Source organism: Thermobia domestica, chromosome 2 (assembly GCF_964235325.1).
Source record: "Thermobia domestica chromosome 2, izTheDome1.hap1.1, whole genome shotgun sequence".
Classification (NCBI taxonomy): domain Eukaryota; kingdom Metazoa; phylum Arthropoda; class Insecta; order Zygentoma; family Lepismatidae; genus Thermobia; species Thermobia domestica.
The window spans coordinates 369,283,687-369,307,917 of record NC_137455.1 but is presented as its reverse complement, the minus strand read 5'-3'; the positions used below and the strand labels follow the sequence as shown (position 1 = coordinate 369,307,917).

The 24,231-nt window shown below is 34.5% G+C and overlaps 1 protein-coding gene across 1 annotated transcript in view; it reads left to right on the top strand.

The window, feature by feature from the left end:
- Window positions 1–24,231, top strand: part of LOC145678830 (peroxidase-like) — a 209,881-nt gene that overhangs the window by 46,486 nt on the left and 139,164 nt on the right. The window contains exons 2-5 of the mRNA XM_081749376.1: window positions 5,246–5,664; window positions 6,488–6,773; window positions 13,240–13,448; window positions 21,372–21,545. Coding sequence (XP_081605502.1) covers window positions 5,253–5,664; window positions 6,488–6,773; window positions 13,240–13,448; window positions 21,372–21,545 — 1,081 coding nt within the window. The 5' untranslated portion in view covers window positions 5,246–5,252. The remainder of the gene's footprint in view (window positions 1–5,245; window positions 5,665–6,487; window positions 6,774–13,239; window positions 13,449–21,371; window positions 21,546–24,231) is intronic.

Genomic DNA, 24,231 nt, shown 5'->3' with positions numbered 1-24,231 from the left:
AATGTGAGTCCAACTCCCACATCAAAGTGCTAAACATTTACATTGTTGGTACTCTTTTCAATTTATTCATGCCAGAGGTGCAAATACACTAAGGCAACGCACATTTGCCGAACTCGGCTGAAGAGGCGCTCGCCATAGTGAGAACCAGCGAAACTACCCCTTCAAAACAGCAATTGACTGAATCAACCAACTAGATTAAAAATCAAGATGGCGGTTCGCGTGTGAGCGATGTACAAGATTCACGTTCTCCAAACATTGTCACTCCTAAAGAATCGTCCCTTCCAGGGAGCAGTGGTTCAAAAAGAACCATGAGTCCTGAAGAACCACGACTCCCGAAGAACAATGACGAACAGCGACTACCGAAGAATCATGATTTCCGAAGAACCATGACTCCCAAAGAACAACGACTCCCGAAGAACAACAACTCTCGAAGAGTAACGACTCTCAAAGAATCGTTGCTCATTTCAAGTGAACAACGACTCACTCACTCATCCAAAAGAGTTAGTCAGAAGAGACGGCTCACTCGCGAGCGATACGTCACTACTGGAAATGTCATGAATCTCTGTGTACATATTATCAAATAGGTCACCGTGTCGAGAGACATAGATCCGTTTAAATGATCATATCTCTCATTACCAACTATAATATTGTGATGTATCAATACACCATTCGAACTATTTTGAATTAGGATAGAAAAAATGTAGTTACTTTTTTCTATAACACGAACTTCTAAGAAGTTATAGCGGTTAAAATTTGAAAGTACGTGTTTTACTGCTGAAGATTGAGTGAAGACCTCTCATTACTCTACAACTATTTGACTTGGCGAAAGCAATTGATAGGATGTACTATAATGGATTAATTCATGAGCTTTATTTCTTCCATCTACCAGCAGCCTTTATTTGCATCATCTACTTTTATCCTCAAAATATAGAAAAAATGTGTTCAATTTTACGTCCCACGCTTATGCCGGTTAGGCTAAAGGAGACGGTGATGATGAGAAATGAATTAAAAGGGTGAAATGAAGAAAGTGAGAGGAAACGAGAGAACCCCGAGAAAACCTACGCACACGGTGTTTGTCCACCACAAGGTTCACTTGGCGTGAGCGGGATCGAATCAGTGATCCTACGTACCAGAGGTGAACGCTCTACCATTGAGACCCCGCAGCCGCAACCTCAAAATATAAAATAGCTTATATTTATAGAATACTTTATTTTGCAAATAAAAGTATTTCCCAGGATTCAGAATTATCTCCACTTTTTAATTGACATATTAACGATGATATTCTTTAACGCAATGCTTTATCTCCACTATGTAAGGGACATATCAACGATGGTATTCTCCAGGATTCAGCTTTATCTTCACTATATGAGTGGCATACACGATTGTATTTCTCAGACTTAGCTTTATCTTCACTATAGAAGTGGCATACCAATAATGGTATTCCTCGAAGCTTTCCTTTATTTCCACTATATAAGTGACATACCAACGATAGTATTTCCCAAGGCTCAGTTTTATCTCCATTAGATATGACTTAACAACGATGGTATCTTCCAAAGCTCAACTTTATCTCCACTATGTAAGTACTATACCAAGCATATTATTTCTCAAGCTCAGCTTTATCTCCACTATATAAGTGACATACCAACGATGATATCCCCTAAAGTTCAGCTTTACCTCACTATGTAAGGACATGCCAGCGATGGTATTTCCCAAGGTTAAACTTTACTTTTACTTTATAAGTGTAATATACGATGGTGTTCTCCAAGACTCAGTTTTATCTCCATTATATAAATGGCATACCAACGGTGGTATTTCCCAGGACTCAGCTTTATCTCCCTTATATATATGATATACCAACAATGGTACTTTTCAAGGCTTAGCTTTATCTTCATCATATAAGTGTCATACCAAAGATGGTATAACCCAAGGTTCAGTTTTTTCTTCATTATGTGACATACCGACAGTGGCACATTTTCTTTTCCTTTTGCTGATGATACAATTTTGCTAACCGTGAAAAGTAAATGCAAACAATTAATATGTAGTTGGTTTATCCTTTCTTGATATAATTTCTGGAATCTTAAAACCAAATAGTCCTAGAACAATCATTAGTAATCCAATAATCAATCACACGAAAGAACATATAATGTAAGTCGTCACTTTTTAATATTAATCCACGGGGTTAAGATAAAGACACGACAATAAAAATGCCGAATTGGTTAGAGTTTGAGCATAATCGACAGAAATATGTGTTACGTAGTGTTAACACTTTTAGATTTGAGTATTTTCTGTGTTGACTTTCACTTAAGTAGCTACTGCTTTAGTATTGTTCACCTGAGTATCGTGGTTCATGTCATTTGCTTCAAAATAAACCAAGCTTGCAAATGGTGCTATGCGCATGTGTATATGATTTATAAGAGAAGGAAAATTTCAGGCAAAACTGGGAATTTATCGTACAAAAAAATCAAATGTAGCGCCCCTAGTGTTGTTACATATTACACCCCATTGCTTGGTAGAAAGATATTAATTAGGTGCTATACTAGTTACTTATAGTTCTGAGACCGCTCATTTCCCAGAAAAATCTTCCTACGTTTCGGGAAGAAACCCATTAAATCTGCTTCTTATCTTCTAACACTGCATCTAATTCAGAATCACTATTGAGATTGATGGCAATACATTTCCACTGTTCACTAACACAGCTTTCAGACTTAATTTTGACGCGTCTATGAACAGTCGCCATTCATCGGGATTGTTCTGTGTTAAGTTTACTCACAAGACCAGTTACATTTTTACAACACACTATGTCACTTTCCACTGAAAAATACTCTTCCATAGGCTTCTGAGGTGTTCGATACATGGACATTTCAACATCTTCAGGAAGAACTCCCCACTGCTTGAGTCTGGATGCCAGTAGTTCTGCAGACCGCTACGCTACTTTTTGACAACCCTAGGTCCCTTACAAGGTTATTTAATTCATATTGAGTGATTATATGGCGAATAGATGATTATATGTTGATTGTGAAGTCAGAATCAGTATATGACGAGGAATATGGAAAAGGATTTGACATACGTGGGTCGACTTTGTCCGCCCCTTGCTCTTCGTGGGATGAAACAGTGAAGTAAGATACGGGAGGTTGTGGAACCTTTGGTTCTTCAGAATGTGTCACAGGACGAATAGCTGAAGGGATATTACGACAAGTAATGGTACCCCTTTTCTTTCTGTATAGACCGTAATTGGAGGAACCATGTAGAAATAGCAGTTTGAAATATGATCTGTCGGTTTTCTCCATTGCATTGGAACTGCAAACGGCATGTCTGGCCTTTTCCCATGTAGCCAGTCCCGCAAGTTCGTAGAACAAGTATTACAACATATATATGTGATGCCCCCTTCTTGTCCATATCCCCCACTTTACAGCCAAAGTACAAGTGATAGAATTTCTTTATGATAGGCGTGCGTGAAATTTCCTTTTTTGGTTGGCAAATGTCACTTCGCCGCAAACGTAACAAAAATTGTCCGCATTGTTAACACATTTATGCGACAATTTTCTGGTCAATACAGTTATATAACAATAAAAGAAATAAATAACACCATACTTTAACCCAGTATCTCATCACGACAACGTCCGGGAATTCTACTACGAACATACAATTTGTGGTAGACGTTCTTTATAGTTAGCGTGAAATTTGTTTCTTGATTGGCAAATGCCATTCCTTTAAAAACATAACAATTTGCTCTGCACTCTGCTCAGTACAGTCATAGAACGAGGAAAACATAATAATACGCACACTCACCCAATATCTCACCACGACCACGTCCGGGATGGTAAATTCTAACTACAAGACAAGCTTACACAACACGTTTTCTCTGCCGAACTCTTCAATACAAACTAAACCGTGAAGTGGTTGATGTTTCTATCAGCGATGAAGTACTAGGGATAAGGATAGCAATAAAGCTAACCTTCAAACAATGGAAGTTTATTGAAATAAACAGACAGCTTATGTTGCCAGGAACTCTTGATTTGCGTTCCGAAACACATGTGGTGATAAAGTATTTCTTTGAAACCCGAACCAATTTTATATATTCGTTATCAGTACCCTAAAATTAGTAAGAATTGGTTACTTTTATTGGTTATTGGTAGAGTTTCCGAAGCATTTTCACTGTTGACCAGTGTAATGGAAACTCAAGCATTAAACATTTAAGGATAATATTTCATTCAAAGCTTAAGTAGAAACCACACCGTCAAAATACTACACTAAAAGTAATCTACAAGCTAAATCTATTGGTGCGTGTATTATAAACTCCGATACCCCATCAAAGTCTTTTCTTTATCCTGTTTTCGACACAGCCATAGAAATGAAACGAACTGAAATCTTTCATTTTAACATACCATGATTATGTCTTTTAGGCTAAGGGAGACAGGTGACTATGGTAAGTGAATGATGATGGAAGAATTGGTGGAATGAGAATCTGAGAGAGAAGTGAAGTACCCTGAGAAAACAAACGGACACGGTGTTGTCTACCACAAACTTACTTGGCCGGAGATGGAACCACAGACCCCACGCACTAGTGGTAATCGCTCTACCACTGAGCCACCGTGCCTCCAACAAAGCCATAGAGCTTGGACCAGTGGTGGCATCGACTTTTATAACAAAACTCGAAATTTTGGAATATTACGCCCTGCAAGTCGCATTCCACGTTAAATTCCCTAGCGCAACTTGTCTATTGTATGACCACACTGACTGAAATTTTTCTTTCCTTTCTCCTTTTTTCCCCCTTCTACTCGTTCATATCTTCTATTACATTCCTAATAGATTGGCCGACACTGGCGCAGTGCTAGATTACTCACTTCCAATCCAAAGGGTTGCTGGATTGATTCCAGACAATCGAATTTTTGACTGACAACATTGTGTCCGCGGGTTTCCTTGAAGTTATCTTGTTTCGCCTCACATTTTTATTTTAGCAATTTTTTCAAATACATTTGCTTTCATTAATCATTCAGCTCCTTTGGCCTAACGAACACAACTATTTGATGTAAGTCTACAAGTTCTTTTCTTATATTTCCTATACCAATATATTTTTTTAGGGTTTTATTCTTCGTTTGTTTGTTAGAGTTCACATCTATACAGCGACCCTTTTTTCTACAACTATGTTTAAAAAATGTATGCAAAAAAAATAAAAAAATAAATGTTAGTGTCTTTAATCTTCAATGTGTTATATTTAAAAAATTTTCTCTTGTCTTCCTTATAGGATAGCCATGTGGACGCCATTTTGGATTGGTATACTCTCTGTCACGATAGCAACTTCCTCTGAGAAGAATTATATGAAGAATGTCACCGTTATACGAGACAAAAGACAATCGCACTTCTTCTTCCGCAATCACCATACACCATATGCTCAGTCATCGACCTCAGTATTCTCTAATTCCGTTGGCCCACAACAAAATCTAATCCAGCCAACGCCATCAGCAATGGCGCCCACCGCCAACAAAGCAGCAGGTCGAACATCACTATTGCGGGCAGATTGTTTCGATATTTTGGGTTCTCCTGGATATTGTGTACCTTTGGACAATTGTGAATTTTTGTTCTACGATGTAACAACTTTGACAAAGTCAGTGTGCTCCACACTCTCTGGATTTTCTGGAGTATGCTGCACGAATCTCAAGACAGGTTTGTAGTATATATATATTAGTGAATAATTTTGATGAACATGAATTTGAAAGCATTTATGACTGCAACTATTAAAGATTGAGATTATTCTAGTTCAAAAATATAGGGTTGTGTATTGAGAAATGTTTTAATTATATTAGGGAAGAAATTTGAACTTTGTGTTTGTTACAAGAGAATTAAAATATGTTCCTTATATTTCGAATTTGTTTTCGGTTTCTTCGTATTGGGCTCAGTTTTTGAGTAATACACATTTCAATCCATAACGTAAAGTCCGTATTGCATTGCAGTGTAGCGTATTATTTATATTATATATACTCATCTAATATGTGCTCTTTGTTGACATTCTGCGCGATATTGCGTTACGAAGGTCCCTTTTCATGTTCCAGCAATAGTACGTCAGCATCCTGGAGTTTATTCTGTCCTTATAACGATTCTATGGTTAACAACTCTTGGTGGAACCTCTCCCCATGCACATCACTAACAGCCCCAAGATTACTAGGATAGAAGACCAAGTGGGTGTGTAAGAATCATCAGTAGCGTACTCAAGAAGGGTTTTTTGATTTAAATTCCCCATTGAGCGAGACATTATGGAAAGATAAATATTTACTATATTTACTGATTTAACTCACCCTTTGATGAAATTCTGTGTACCTGATTTTCGATGAGTTACTCATCAAAACTTAATTTGAGTGTATGAAATGTAGCCTATCCCACCTAATATTTAAAAGTTAACGAAGCCAGTGATTAAGAATATATAAAATATATGAATATATTCAATATATGCATTTTCCTTAAACTAAATTTTCTTTTTACTTTCAACTAGATGATCCTACACTGGTCTATTACGAACCACCGCCTGAGGTTCATGTAGTGGTGAAAGAAGAACCCGTTTTGGACACTGCCGCTCTGAACGAGGCTATTTCGTATGGTCAAGAAGTTTTGAAGCAAGTGACCAAATTGGAAGTAGGCTTAGTGCAGTCAGGAGTCACTGTCCAACCTCAAACACCAGCTTTTGGACATCTTCTGTTCTTTAAAACAACTCCCGGAACTATTGACCTCAGTCGACAGTCACTGGTGGTTGTCCAGGCATCATTGCATCTCGCAGACCAGTAAGTAATGACCAGTAGAGTTTGGATCTAATTCTTGAAATATTAACAATTAGGTTTAATCATTATCAGATATTGTGTTAAACAAAAACCTATATTATTATGGAGAAATGATTTGTTCCGTAACTGCGTAAAACTGGTATTGATTTTGTGTTTATCAGAACCGTTATCGAATATGTTTATTTGACAGCATCCCAGTATAACCAAGGTATGTATTCACCATATGATATTTGACTGATTAATTAATTAGAATTTATGCTTTTATACCTGAACAGAACTATCTGCGAGAGGAGGGCCTATTAATAAAAACGTGATCCGAGTTATTACTGGTGTTGATCTGGGCTTTGTGCCAGCACCAGCCATGAAGAGATACTATGCTTACAGAAATAACAGACGTTGTCTCTAACCACGAAGAGACGTTGTAGACTATCGTAATTTCATTGAATATTACCTGTAACCGTAAAAATGGCTTCTTTCCGGTACTACACTCGAGAAAAAAACAAATGAAATCTTTCAGTTTAATGTCCAAGATTATGCCCCTTAGACTAAGAGAGATGAGTGATTACGGCAAGTGCATGATAATGAATAATTTGATGGAATGAGAGTGTGGGAGGTAAAAGGAATACCCTCGAAAACTCATGGACACAATGTTGTCCATCAGAGTTAGCTACGGGGATCGAACCAGGGACCTCACGCACCAGAGGTAAGTGCATCGAGCACGGCACTGGTCACTTGGGTCAAAGGTTTAAGTGCAGCAAACCGAAACCTAATGAGTTTGAGAAAAATAACAAAGGAATTGAAGGTTATCAAAATTTATATACAGCTACTCGTAAAAGTAAGAGAAGGTAGTTACGAAAATAGTTTTGTCGCACTATTCGCTGATGGAATATCAAGGTTGAAACACATTTCATGGCTACTATGGGTTCCATTCCGTATGAATCTGTGTCAACGCAATGCCCAGTGTGCATTTTAGTTTGCGATAATCAGGATAGCACTTACCTATTGTCTATCCAAGCTTCCCGTTGAGTTTCGGCCTGCAAAATTTTGCGAAGACTGGAACAGAATAAGCCCCAGAAAGTTGACCTTTCATTTCTTTATACAGTTCTATGATAGCTGAAGTGCTAAAGAACAGTGATTTAGATCTGCCAATTGAACAAAAGACATTAGCAATTGATGATTCCGTAATAGGATATGTATGAAACTTCTATAAAGTAACAGTTGACAATCGCTACGACAGACTCTGCAAGTATACTGCACCTTAACACCAATAAGGCTAGATCCTAGGAAATCTCTTACGATTTTTCCTAGAGTTAAAATCTCGACGTATATGCCATCAGATCGCATGTCATTTCCTATGTTCTGAACGATCCTATGAGATTTTTCGTGTTTACAGCACCTTCTATTTCGGAACAAAAAATTCGTAAGATTTCAATTTTAGCCACATTAGATGAGAGTAAGTGAAAATAAATTTGTTTTCTCCCCGTCAGCGGTGAAAGAGCAAAAATAGTCGACAAAATGAGGAGTGGTGCAGGGACTAATGAATATGTTTAACTAATTAATCTTCTGATTTTTATGATTTTTTTTTAGAAGTGTGCAATTTAATAATATAGCGCCTGTTATCAATATCACTAGGATATGCAGTGTACTTAATATAATTACCATAAGTTATATGGTTTATCCAACATTGTTAGGGTTGTCAAGTCTAGGAGGCTTAGGTGGGCGGGTCATGTAGCTAGAATGGAAGAAAGTAGAAACGCTTTCAAAGTCTTGACTGGAAGACCAATCGGAAAACGACCATTAGGAAGACCTAGGCCCAGATGGGAGGACAATATTAAGATGGATCTCGCAGAGACTGGAATACAAAGTAGAAAATGGATGCAGTCAGCTAAGGATAGAAGTCAGTGGAGAGCTTTTGTGAACGCGGCATTGAACCTCCGGATTCCATAGGCCATAGAGTGAGTTACTTAGTTATGCAGTGTACTTATGTGTATGGCACAAAAGGGGTAGGATTTCCCAGCTACGAGATATATCGTAACAATTTTCCTTACATAAATCCTAAGATATTTCCTAGGACTTATCTCCTAGAGCAGTGGTTCTCAAAGTGGGTTCATGGACCCCTGGGGGTCCGCGGGACCTAGCCAGGGGATCCGCGATGCCTAAAAAATTGAAATGTGTTGTAATAAAATGGAACTCACAGTTGTACCTACGTTTGTAAATTTAATGTTTTATTACTTTACTAAATTTCTGCCTGTGAGTATGAAGAGTTATCTAAAAATTCATTGCAACATTTGATGCCTTTCCCTACCAATTACTTATGTGAATAGACCTTTTCTGCTCTTTGCAGTATTAAAACCTTAAAGCGAAATCGTCTTAATGTGGAATAGGATCTAAGACTGATGGTTACGAAACTTATTACAGATGCAAATACGGAAAAACAGAAATAATTTAATTTCTCACCTTAGTGACCCCACATTTTAGAACAGTTTTTATTAAGTGGATTACTTAAAAAAAAAGAAAAAAAACACACACACACACACACACAGAGAGAGAGAGAGAGAGAGAGAGAGAGAGAGAGAGAGAGAGAGACATTGATTGTTGTCAGTCTTGAAAGTTACTGTATTTTCAATTGAAATTTCGTTCACTAGGAAACAATCATGTATGTATAGAATAAATTACTTATTGCATTATTTTTCTTGATCTTTTTCTTGTCAGTGGTAATTTTAATTAGTGTATTTTTAATACCATGTGTAATTTCAGAGAGCGTTGCAAGGGGGTCCGCAGATCACTTTCCGAATGAACAGGGGGTCCGCGTTACCGAAAAATTTGAGAATTACTGTCCTAGAGTATAGCAGGCCTAAAGAGCTAGTCTTTCAACACAAGCGCGTCCTCCTGTAAATGATGTTTCTATATACATATCAATTTCTAATAGGCACGATATGATACTCCAGAAACACTGATGAATTCAGGGGATGGCTTAGCGCCATTCCATTGTAACTACGAAATTCCCACTCCATCCAGGACAAACCTTCGAATGTGTTCAATAAAGCCGCTGTTTGGTTCATTTGAAGTTTAGTGTCGCTTTCAACACCAAGGCCATATGAGACGTGGACCTACGGTTTTATCGTGGGATTAGAAGCACTTGAGCTCCAACCGGGATCCGTGCTCAATAAGGGTTATCAGTACTTTCGCAGCACTACTTTAATCTCCTGTGCATTGAAATTTTCCCTCATCTAAATAATCTCAAATCACAATCTGAATAAATAATCTGAAATCATCACTAGTCCGAAGTTGAACAGATTGTTAAGCAACAACATGAAATCACTAGTTAACCTGATAATTAAGGTGAGTGCTTACCACCCTACCAAAGACATGTCTTTTTTTTTTCAAAATGTATACAAAACTTGTTGATGTACATTGTGAGTTTAACGTCGCTTTCAGCAGCGAGGATATATGAGATGGGACCTACGTGGAATCCGAAACACATGAGCTCCCACCGGGAATCGAAACCGGGTCTCCCATGCCAAAGGCGTGTATGCTAATCGCACCTACACATCTCTCTAAACTTGATTCTATTCTTAATTTCTCTACTGCAATAGTACGCTTTCGTGTTCGCGCTCTTCGAATATTAGCTAAAGAGGAAATAGTACTTGCGACATTTTAATAGCCAGACTCAGGAAGTACGCAGAAATAACCCTGACCTGAAATTTCTTCATAAGGAAGGTAATGAGAACTTAAGATCGGAGACCCTATTTCAAGAACTATCCTTACGTGTCCTTTCCCGCAAAACCCGGAATATCCACCTAGTTCCTTTTCCGTGCCTTATACAGAGCTCTCTTTTTGTCAGAATACCGAAGGAGGCGCGGTGGCTCAGTGAGAGAGCGTTCACCTCCTGTGCTTGGGGTCCCTGGTTCGATCCCAGCTCGCGCCGTGTGGACTTTGTGATGGACAAGCACCGTGCTCGTGGGTTTTCTAGGGGTTCTCCCGTTTCCTTCCGCTTTCTTCATTCCACCATTTCATTCATTTCTCATCTTCATCGTCTCCTTTAGCCTCACCAGCATAACTGTGGGACGTAAAACTCAAATATTTCATTTCATTTTCACAGGATACGGAAATACTAAAATCATCTAACAACTGATATGAACATTTTTCGAGTTACCCGGTGTTTGACAGAGCGATTGAACGCATGCTGGCCAAATAATATAACTTCTGCATTCGTTGTTGACACTATTCGTGTTATTTTTGTTGATATTTATTTTTCTTTTACGCTTTTTCTTTTTTTCTGCTTCTTAACATTTCCCTGTACAAAATGGCAGAATTAATCTGTATCTGTGAATCTGTTCAATTTGTTCAATAAATGTACAGTAACTCAAAATTTACGACGATGTAATTTACTCCACAGCGCATTTAATTGCTGCTTCTATCACATTCTACACTTCGAACAGTGTCAACATACCATGTGATGTCATTATTTCCAACAGTCTCTGGCTCTCAACCACGGAGAAGATTTTTTGACTCACCATCAGTGATTATGTACATTTCTTCTTTCTATTCCTCCCTACAGAATATGTCACACCGATTCATCACCATGTAAGATCATGTATAACTTTTGCAAAACTTATTGCTACTAGCATAGCCTACAGCACCGATCGTCAGCCTGTTAGTACCGTTACTTTCACCAGAAATTGCCGTATTGAGATTTATAAACAACTTAACTGACGTAAAGTTACAACTTGTAGATCGTACTGTTTCTAGGCGAACCAGTCATTGATTAAGATCTAGTTTATGTCGTGATTCACCAACTACTTCATCGTTTCCGTAAATTCTTAAGTAATTTTGAAAAAAAATCGTAAGCACCAATTTCGTCTTCTGAATTGCCAATTCAGCTATGATCAAGCACTACAACTTAGCTCAAAAACTGTGTATAGTTTGTCTCTTGTAAAAGCTATAAGATCAATTCTAATATGTTTTTGGGTATTACAAAAAGAGGACCGCGAATTTTCCTTGTGGATGAACATTATGTTCTAATAACTGCTACAAAATATGCAATTGTTTTGTTATGTTGAGAATATCTTTATTTCTCACATTTCCCTATTGCTCACTCGTCCTTTAAACAAATCTTACAAGGAGATTGTACTCAAATTCAACCCTAGTTTTTGATTGTCAGCTTCACCATACTATGGACACACTACTCAGTTTAGATATCCCTTGATATCGAGCAAGCATTTGATTCAATGCAGTCCGAAGGTTGACTCAAAGGTAAATGCCTTGTCCCCTCACTTGTGCATATTGTTGTGGATTTTGCTCCATCAACACTGACTTCTTTCAGATTAACAAACTATAGCCTCGACGTATCACTACAACTAGACCTATGCACAGCAGATCCCACATTTCTATCTTATCCTCTTTCCCATTCTCTACGTTTCTGTCTCAACCATCATCATAATGTCCAATTGACCGATAATACTGTTTGTTTTGCATTGCGATCTTTAGTTGCACACATTAATGGACTCTTACAATTATTTTATATAGGTTCATAAACTAGTACCACAAGTGGAAACCGAGATTCAATCTGCAGAGATGCAAATAACATTCTTTGGTCTTGAATAGAAAAACGATACCTTATGCAAAATCCAGGAACTTTTAGACTTGACTCATTTAGCTGAGTTAGACTATCCTATGCCTGTTATATGTGAAATGTCTAGAAGTACATTAATAAGCAGCTTATCCGGAAACTTATCTTTGTTAATTGAAGGGTAATATGCGTCATATACTGAGTATTATCGCTTAAAGAATTCGTACTCCAGCCATCACTTATGATCATCTGGCATGACTAAGTTCACCACAGGAGATTTGCACTGGCATATACTCTTGGTCTTGATATACTAACCCAGAAGATTTACCGACATATTCAAATTCCTACTCTTCTACTATTCTCTATCACCACCTCTAGTGCGTCACAAACCCAATCGACAATGCCATGGAGTCTTCCACAATATTCCAGATTTAACTGGTAATGTCTACTCAGCATTGGATCACAATCTTCGTCATATACGAACGCAATATTATCACTGACAAATATAATCGAGACCTGTACCACCAGCTTCACACATTTATCCATCGCATTCCAACAAATCATCTACTTGCATACTATGCTAAAAGAACTGTATTTGACTTCATCCACCCTGCATCTTCTTGGGATGAGATTTACGTACTTTTTGTTTAAAAATTTATTTTCTCATAATATACTTTTGAACATCACTTTCATCCCTCCCTCTTTGTGTTACTTATCTGACTCTTATTGATATAGTATAAAACTATCAACAAATTAAACAACCAATTACCCTTATTTTAATTTTGTACCCCTTTATCATCCGTGCACTAGTCAAACGAATATGCATAGTTAAAATAATGTATCATTATTGGCAAGGAAAATCATTTAAAAAATCTAATGAAACTTCTAAATTTACAGGTTTCACTTGACATCAGCGAATAGTGCTACAATTCTTCAGCAACAAAGTTTAAGAGGAACAATAGGAGATGGTATGTGTCCAAGTGACCCTGTTTGTTCATCAACCTTATATAGAAGCCATGATGGGTCGTGTAACAATCTCAGACATCCACAATGGGGCCGCTCACGAACGCCTCTACAAAGATTATTACCTGCTCAATACGCAGACGGTGAGTAGACCTAGTTTTGTTTCGTTCGTGCTATACTAGATGACTTTGCTCTATTGTAATACAAGAAATCGCTTCATAAATTAAACATAACTTTCTTACAAGGCTGTCTGTATTCTTTATTATAAATTAACGAGAAATGTAACAGTTTCGAAAGTATATCACTTCCTTCTTCAGACTACTATTTCAACTGAAATCATAGATAACATAACATAATTTGTTATCTCTACCAATCAAGAATCATTATTATAAATTAACGAGAAATGTAACAGTTTCGAAAGTATATCACTTCCTTCTTCAGACTACTATTTCAACTGAAATCATAGATAACATAACATAATTTGTTATCTCTACCAATCAAGAATCATTATTATAAATTAACGAGAAATGTAACAGTTTCGGAAGTATATCACTTCCTTCTTCAGACTACTATTTCAACTGAAATCATAGATAACATAACATAATTTGTTATCTCTACCAATCAAGAATCATTATTATAAATTAACGAGAAATGTAACAGTTTCGGAAGTATATCACTTCCTTCTTCAGACTACTATTTCAACTGAAATCATAGATAACATAACATAATTTGTTATCTCTACCAATCAAGAATCATTATTATAAATTAACGAGAAATGTAACAGTTTCGGAAGTATATCACTTCCTTCTTCAGACTACTATTTCAACTGAAATCATAGATAACATAACATAATTTGTTATCTCTACCAATCAAGAATCATTATTATAAATTAACGAGAAATGTAACAGTTTCGGAAGTATATCACTTCCTTCTTCAGACTACTATTTCAACTGAAATCATAGATAACATAACATAATTTGTTATCTCTACCAATCAAGAATCATTATTATAAATTAACGAGAAATGTAACAGTTTCGGAAGTATATCACTTCCTTCTTCAGACTACTATTTCAACTGAAATCATAGATAACATAACATAATTTGTTATCTCTACCAATCAAGAATCATTATTATAAATTAACGAGAAATGTAACAGTTTCGGAAGTATATCACTTCCTTCTTCAGACTACTATTTCAACTGAAATCATAGATAACATAACATAATTTGTTATCTCTACCAATCAAGAATCATTATTATAAATTAACGAGAAATGTAACAGTTTCGGAAGTATATCACTTCCTTCTTCAGACTACTATTTCAACTGAAATCATAGATAACATAACATAATTTGTTATCTCTACCAATCGAGAATCATTATTATAAATTAACGAGAAATGTAACAGTTTCGGAAGTATATCACTTCCTTCTTCAGACTACTATTTCAACTGAAATCATAGATAACATAACATAATTTGTTATCTCTACCAATCAAGAATCATTATTATAAATTAACGAGAAATGTAACAGTTTCGGAAGTATATCACTTCCTTCTTCAGACTACTATTTCAACTGAAATCATAGATAACATAACATAATTTGTTATCTCTACCAATCAAGAATCATTATTATAAATTAACGAGAAATGTAACAGTTTCGGAAGTATATCACTTCCTTCTTCAGACTACTATTTCAACTGAAATCATAGATAACATAACATAATTTGTTATCTCTACCAATCAAGAATCATTATTATAAATTAACGAGAAATGTAACAGTTTCGGAAGTATATCACTTCCTTCTTCAGACTACTATTTCAACTGAAATCATAGATAACATAACATAATTTGTTATCTCTACCAATCAAGAATCATTATTATAAATTAACGAGAAATGTAACAGTTTCGGAAGTATATCACTTCCTTCTTCAGACTACTATTTCAACTGAAATCATAGATAACATAACATAATTTGTTATCTCTACCAATCAAGAATCATTATTATAAACTAACGAGAAATGTAACAGTTTCGGAAGTATATCACTTCCTTCTTCAGACTACTATTTCAACTGAAATCATAGATAACATAACATAATTTGTTATCTCTACCAATCAAGAATCATTATTATAAATTAACGAGAAATGTAACAGTTTCGGAAGTATATCACTTCCTTCTTCAGACTACTATTTCAACTGAAATCATAGATAACATAACATAATTTGTTATCTCTACCAATCAAGAATCATTATTATAAATTAACGAGAAATGTAACAGTTTCGGAAGTATATCACTTCCTTCTTCAGACTACTATTTCAACTGAAATCATAGATAACATAACATAATTTGTTATCTCTACCAATCAAGAATCATTATTATAAATTAACGAGAAATGTAACAGTTTCGGAAGTATATCACTTCCTTCTTCAGACTACTATTTCAACTGAAATCATAGATAACATAACATAATTTGTTATCTCTACCAATCAAGAATCATTATTATAAATTAACGAGAAATGTAACAGTTTCGGAAGTATATCACTTCCTTCTTCAGACTACTATTTCAACTGAAATCATAGATAACATAACATAATTTGTTATCTCTACCAATCAAGAATCATTATTATAAATTAACGAGAAATGTAACAGTTTCGGAAGTATATCACTTCCTTCTTCAGACTACTATTTCAACTGAAATCATAGATAACATAACATAATTTGTTATCTCTACCAATCAAGAATCATTATTATAAATTCACGAGAAATGTAACAGTTTCGGAAGTATATCACTTCCTTCTTCAGACTACTATTTCAACTGAAATCATAGATAACATAACATAATTTGTTATCTCTACCAATCAAGAATCATTATTATAAATTAACGAGAAATGTAACAGTTTCGGAAGTATATCACTTCCTTCTTCAGACTACTATTTCAACTGAAATCATAGATAACATAACATAATTTGTTATCTCTACCAATCAAGAATCATTATTATAAATTAACGAGAAATGTAACAGTTTCGGAAGTATATCACTTCCTTCTTCAGACTACTATTTCAACTGAAATCATAGATAACATAACATAATTTGTTATCTCTACCAATCAAGAATCATTATTATAAATTAACGAGAAATGTAACAGTTTCGGAAGTATATCACTTCCTTCTTCAGACTACTATTTCAACTGAAATCATAGATAACATAACATAATTTGTTATCTCTACCAATCAAGAATCATTATTATAAATTAACGAGAAATGTAACAGTTTCGGAAGTATATCACTTCCTTCTTCAGACTACTATTTCAACTGAAATCATAGATAACATAACATAATTTGTTATCTCTACCAATCAAGAATCATTATTATAAATTAACGAGAAATGTAACAGTTTCGGAAGTATATCACTTCCTTCTTCAGACTACTATTTCAACTGAAATCATAGATAACATAACATAATTTGTTATCTCTACCAATCAAGAATCATTATTATAAACTAACGAGAAATGTAACAGTTTCGGAAGTATATCACTTCCTTCTTCAGACTACTATTTCAACTGAAATCATAGATAACATAACATAATTTGTTATCTCTACCAATCAAGAATCATTATTATAAATTAACGAGAAATGTAACAGTTTCGGAAGTATATCACTTCCTTCTTCAGACTACTATTTCAACTGAAATCATAGATAACATAACATAATTTGTTATCTCTACCAATCAAGAATCATTATTATAAATTAACGAGAAATGTAACAGTTTCGGAAGTATATCACTTCCTTCTTCAGACTACTATTTCAACTGAAATCATAGATAACATAACATAATTTGTTATCTCTACCAATCAAGAATCATTATTATAAATTAACGAGAAATGTAACAGTTTCGGAAGTATATCACTTCCTTCTTCAGACTACTATTTCAACTGAAATCATAGATAACATAACATAATTTGTTATCTCTACCAATCAAGAATCATTATTATAAATTAACGAGAAATGTAACAGTTTCGGAAGTATATCACTTCCTTCTTCAGACTACTATTTCAACTGAAATCATAGATAACATAACATAATTTGTTATCTCTACCAATCAAGAATCATTATTATAAATTAACGAGAAATGTAACAGTTTCGGAAGTATATCACTTCCTTCTTCAGACTACTATTTCAACTGAAATCATAGATAACATAACATAATTTGTTATCTCTACCAATCAAGAATCATTATTATAAATTAACGAGAAATGTAACAGTTTCGGAAGTATATCACTTCCTTCTTCAGACTACTATTTCAACTGAAATCATAGATAACATAACATAATTTGTTATCTCTACCAATCAAGAATCATTATTATAAATTAACGAGAAATGTAACAGTTTCGGAAGTATATCACTTCCTTCTTCAGACTACTATTTCAACTGAAATCATAGATAACATAACATAATTTGTTATCTCTACCAATCAAGAATCATTATTATAAATTAACGAGAAATGTAACAGTTTCGGAAGTATATCACTTCCTTCTTCAGACTACTATTTCAACTGAAATCATAGATAACATAACATAATTTGTTATCTCTACCAATCAAGAATCATTATTATAAATTAACGAGAAATGTAACAGTTTCGGAAGTATATCACTTCCTTCTTCAGACTACTATTTCAACTGAAATCATAGATAACATAACATAATTTGTTATCTCTACCAATCAAGAATCATTATTATAAACTAACGAGAAATGTAACAGTTTCGGAAGTATATCACTTCCTTCTTCAGACTACTATTTCAACTGAAATCATAGATAACATAACATAATTTGTTATCTCTACCAATCAAGAATCATTATTATAAATTAACGAGAAATGTAACAGTTTCGGAAGTATATCACTTCCTTCTTCAGACTACTATTTCAACTGAAATCATAGATAACATAACATAATTTGTTATCTCTACCAATCAAGAATCATTATTATAAATTAACGAGAAATGTAACAGTTTCGGAAGTATATCACTTCCTTCTTCAGACTACTATTTCAACTGAAATCATAGATAACATAACATAATTTGTTATCTCTACCAATCAAGAATCATTATTATAAATTAACGAGAAATGTAACAGTTTCGGAAGTATATCACTTCCTTCTTCAGACTACTATTTCAACTGAAATCATAGATAACATAACATAATTTGTTATCTCTACCAATCAAGAATCATTATTATAAATTAACGAGAAATGTAACAGTTTCGGAAGTATATCACTTCCTTCTTCAGACTACTATTTCAACTGAAATCATAGATAACATAACATAATTTGTTATCTCTACCAATCAAGAATCATTATTATAAATTAACGAGAAATGTAACAGTTTCGGAAGTATATCACTTCCTTCTTCAGACTACTATTTCAACTGAAATCATAGATAACATAACATAATTTGTTATCTCTACCAATCAAGAATCATTATTATAAATTAACGAGAAATGTAACAGTTTCGGAAGTATATCACTTCCTTCTTCAGACTACTATTTCAACTGAAATCATAGATAACAAATTATGTTATGTTATCTATGATTTCAGTTGAAATAGTAGTCTGAAGAAGGAAGTGATATACTTCCGAAACTGTTACATTTCTTGTTAATTTATAATAAAGAATACAGACAGCCTTGTAAGAAAGTTATGTTTAATTTATGTTTAAGATGGACACAAGGCCTTTTTATATATATATAAAAAAAATCGCTTCACTCTATCGTAAAATGCTCAACTTATATATTTTTAGTGTGGTAACTTTCTCGTAAAATACTCAATCTATATACCGTTAGTGTGCTTCATTTGTCTTCGATTCTATTGTTTATAAAGAGTGCAATTAGCAAAATACCCCCCCCTGCTATATTTATACAGACTGAAAATAGATTATATTGTCTTACACCGTCTTTTATATGTTACAATACCTTTATCAAATGACGTGTCTAATGTATGATTTAGTGCGAAAACAAAGCAAGCGCAAAAGCAAATCTATTTTTGCATAAGTGCGTAACTTTTTTGTTCACATTTAATTTCAATAATTTTAAAATTTCCTGATTTCTTGTTGATTCATACATAGTTTGTGCAATAAAATTTGGTCTTGGACTTCTCTTTTAGACGTTTGTGTAATTTTTTCTAGTAATTTTATATGAGTTATCTGTATTCTTTGTGTGACTTTTTTTGGTATAAGCTGAAGGCTCGTCGCTAACCTAATATCCACTTTTTTTTTTGAAATTTAAGGAATAACCGAAAGATAATGAAAAGTATTGAAAATATGGAAAACATGATTCAGATAATAATACAAAATTATGTTAAATATACTAGTAATTGTTTCGTAACCTTTCCTTCCAAAGCAGAAATTTGGTGTGGCAGTGTATGAAGTCATAATATTGGGCACTCAAATTTATACACTATAAACCCAAATTTATACAAATGTATACATTCAATGTGGACTACCAGTGTTTTAGAAGTACTTAATACCTTAAATATCGACGACCCCTGGTGAGAATCTTCTGAAATCACCAATGCTTATAAATAGTTTTTCATTACAAATCAGAGGATAATAATGGAATATTGAACATACTTTATATTTTGTTTTTATCTATGGATTTTAGACGTGTAATTCGTATAATGTTCTGTTCTAATTGAATTTGAAAGAAAAGGAGTTACCAAAGAGTTATTAAAAGAAATGTTCTGTTTCAGGATGAAAATAGGATCACAATTTAAAACAAACCTAACATTCTAGTGGATTTGAACACATAAACCACTCGGCATTTTTGTATTCAATCACGAGCCTTTGTTTGACTTTTGTGTAAAGTAGTTTTCTGCTCAACACTCAATTTTGTTTATTTCGGTACTACTATGGGTTTGTGCTGAATATTTGGACGTTACTGCTCTTGCAATATATAAAAGTATTTTTCCTATAAATCACATTCGAGTTTACGTCCTAACAACCTATATAAAACAGGTTACATCTTTGAAATGAATGGGGTAGACCTGTAGAGTGATCGTAAATGTTTTCATAGTTTGGAGTCTAGATATACAAACCCGCTTAACTGGAGATTTACTTGTTTGAAATATGATAACCAAACGTTCAAGTTTAGGACAATGATACCGGTTTCAGATTCTTTTGGTGGTAGATGTCTCAGTTGTCCTGGCAAACACTAATAATAAAAACAACCGTATGGATTAGTCCTGGAAGGCTACAATCATGCTAAGTCTCATCATTCTATTCCTGTAGGAAGTACCTGAACATTTTGAGGTGTAGATAATGCCCCACATAAATAACACGGGAAAGATTTTTCAGTTCTCCATAAAACCACTCTATAGTTAGAATTTTTTATTTTTGGTGATTTAATTAGATAACGCTAACGTATGACACTGAATTTCAAGTTTTTATTTCTACTCCAACTATCTAAAATATGAGATTATAGGTCCAAAAAAGGCTCATTTAAATAACATGGGGAATTTATTCTTCGCCTCTTTAGACATTTGGCAACTTCTCTGTGGATTTGTTCCGGAAAGCTACAATCATGCCAAACTTCAGCTTTCCACGTCAACCGGAAGTACGCGTTATTTTATGTCAATTCATGTAGTTTTATATACAGCACAAGTTAAAGTTTGGAGGATGTACAGAAGCGTTTTGGAAATGAAACAGAGGAGAAAAGCTAAGATAATCAGCCACTTAATAAGACGCAACCGCTTTATAACAAACATTTTGCAGGAAAAGGTAACTTTATTTAGCGACATGCTTGATACATTAATAGCTATTCTGTATTTTTGTTTTGAGAATCCTTTGAATAAAATCTTATTGAATCTTATAGGCTTTCAAATCTTTTTATAAAATATCACATTTTCTATTCCACCATCTGTCAAGCATATTTAAATATATTACCTTCAATTCAACAGTTTCTTGTCTATTCTTTTTGTTACTGCCATTAATGGCAATAACTGATATCCTTATGAGTTATCTGTTCTTTTGAGGTTCTCTCTGAGGTAGTTATCTCTCGATGCTAATATTCTTTTGTGGATTAAATAGGTTTGTTTGAACCACGGAGGGCAGCGGATGGAAGTGAACTTCCAAGTGCAAGGTTAGTGAGTGCCGCTGTAATTCCAGATCTCGACCGTCCAGACGAAACGGAATCTCTAATTGTAATGCAGTGGGGTCAGTTCATGGATCACGATCTTACCCAGGTTCCAGTCTTCAGAATCAGTAAGTATATCGTGTTAACTCATTTCTATATTATTATAGTTTTTAATATGTATTATCAGTAGAAATCATAGGTGTATTCTTTAAAGGATTTCTTGTAGACTTCAAACTACGCTTATTCGTAAGTGTTTTAAGGCTTATAGAATGGAAGCCAGAACCATACAAGTACGCTCATGTCCAAAATTAATGTCGCATGTGTTTAAATATGTTGTTGTAGGAATATAATTTGATAACGAATTCGCCAGGTATTTCTTATAATGTTACTATATTATAATCGGCAAAAACATGTATGTTGCAAATTTCATGTCAAAAGATCAATAAATAAGAACAATAAAACGAAAAGAAACCTTTCTTGTCCATTTAGCAACATTTTGTGTTACTCATTCTAATTTTCGTGTTTATAATTCTTTTTCTGTGAAATTTATCACAAATATACATTTCCCGATTATACACACAGTATCCGCAGTAAAAGTACAATGCAAAATAATCATCAAATTATATTCTTACAAGAAGACAGTTATAGATATGCGACAATCATTTTGGACATGAGTGTACATTAGGTAGGGTTGCCATAATTTTTTCATCCAAAATACGGACAAGCTTTAAAATGACGACCCATCAAAGATACGGTGCTCAAACACAGAATAAATATTTTGAAATTTCTTACCTAAAAAATCACCTTTTCAGCCTATCACACAATTGTTTACTCTAATGCTTAAAACACTATTGGAAACTAATGTGTTTTATAACTTTTTTCATTAACACGAACATAGGCCCTAATAAATCATGCCATTATATTACGTATATCAAATCTAACCAAAAGAATTCTGGAATGGAAAAATGAGACACTTTTAAACCCTTTGACTACCTTTTTTTTTTTAAAAAAAAATGTGAACATTCTTTTATATGTACGACTCCTTTAATGTGAGTGAACTTTGTGGTGGACAAACACCGTGCTCGTGGGTTTTCTCGGGGTTCTCCCGTTTCCTCCCACTCTTCATTCCACCATTTCACTCATCTCTCATCCTCACCGTCTCCTTTAGCCTACCCGGCATAACCATGGGACGTAAAACTCAAAGATTTCCTTTAATGTGAGATATTCGTGACATGTGTACACAATTTTATAAACTAAATAGATACAGTCTTCCGGCCACATCTGACCTGATGGGAGAACATGTATTTTTCTTTTCTTTCTTTTTCTTTTTTTTAGAATTTTCTAAAAACAAATTCCAAACGATGTTTGAATTATTCGCATGGGACACATGTATCCCGTTGGTAGTCAAAGAGTTAAAAAACATGGCCTATTTTTATTAATAGTTACTAAAATATAAGTTACCGTATATGATGAAAACAATTCTTTTCGCCCGAGATTTTAGCGATTCCCGACTCGGAATTTTCGGACAGTTCCAAAAAAACTGTCAAATACATTTTTCTATTTCATGCTTTGTACGATACGGACACGAACACGGACCCAAAAATACAAACAGTCCGTATAAAATACGGACATATGGCAATCAACCCTATCATTAGGGCACATATCACTATATTATTTTGTGAAGTTTGCTAAATATTAAGGTGTTAACTGCAAATTGAACTTTAGATTGTTGGGTTTTGATTTACTTAAATTTTAGATTTTTTAAAATAGAATATTGCGAAAATGAAATAAAATATATTTTTTTTAGTTTAACGTTCCATGTTATGTCCTTTAGGCTAAGGGAGACAATGATTAAGGCAAATTAAATGATGATGGAAGATTTAGTAGAATGAGAACGTAGAAGGGAACGGCAGTGCCTCGAGAAAACCCACAGACAAAAGGTTGTCCATCATAAACTTACTTTGGGGCTGCGGTGGCTCAGTGGTAGGGCATTCACCTTTGGTGCATGGGGACCTTGGTTCGATCCCAGCTCGCACCAAGTGATTTGTGATGGACAAACAGCTTGTGCGTGGGTGTTTACGGGGTTCTCCCACTTTCTTCATTCCACCATTTCATTCATTTCTCATTATCACCATTTCCTTTAGCCTACCCGGCATAACCGTGGGACGTAAAGCTTAAAAGATTTCATTTTCTTTCGCAAATTTACTTTTCCGAGAATCGAACCAGCTACCCTACGTACCAGAGATAAATGCTCTACCACTGAGCTACCATGCCCCCTACATAATATTCCGAGAGACAGAGGCCAAGTAATATGAAGATAACACAAAAGTGATAATTGAATGATAAAGAAGTTCTGATTTTATTAAGTGCTTTTAGTATAATGAGTATAAAAAGCTGTGCTTGAGGCACAAGCCAAGGAATTTAAAACTGTTAACAAAGGTAATGTGGAAAAGGCAATTACATTATATTGTGGGTTAATAATTTTGCGTATTTTTTAGTTTCTCCCACAATCTTGCAAATATAAGATCTCCAGTGTTACTTACTTCACAAAACATAGCTGAGCGAACGATAGCTAGCGAAGGGGGTTAGAAACCCTGCAGGGCTCGTTTAGGTACGTTTCCTATTAATGTTCGGCACAAAGTGCATTATTATCGATATCTCTAATAGAATTTTGTATGAAAGCGATTAGTTTTCGTCTAACATTCTCAAACTACTGAAGACTTCGAAAGATTGGTCATCCCGTATTGAAACTCAACGTGGAAAACCTACCATTTTACGTTTCAATAGATTATGGTGAAACATAAATCTATTATA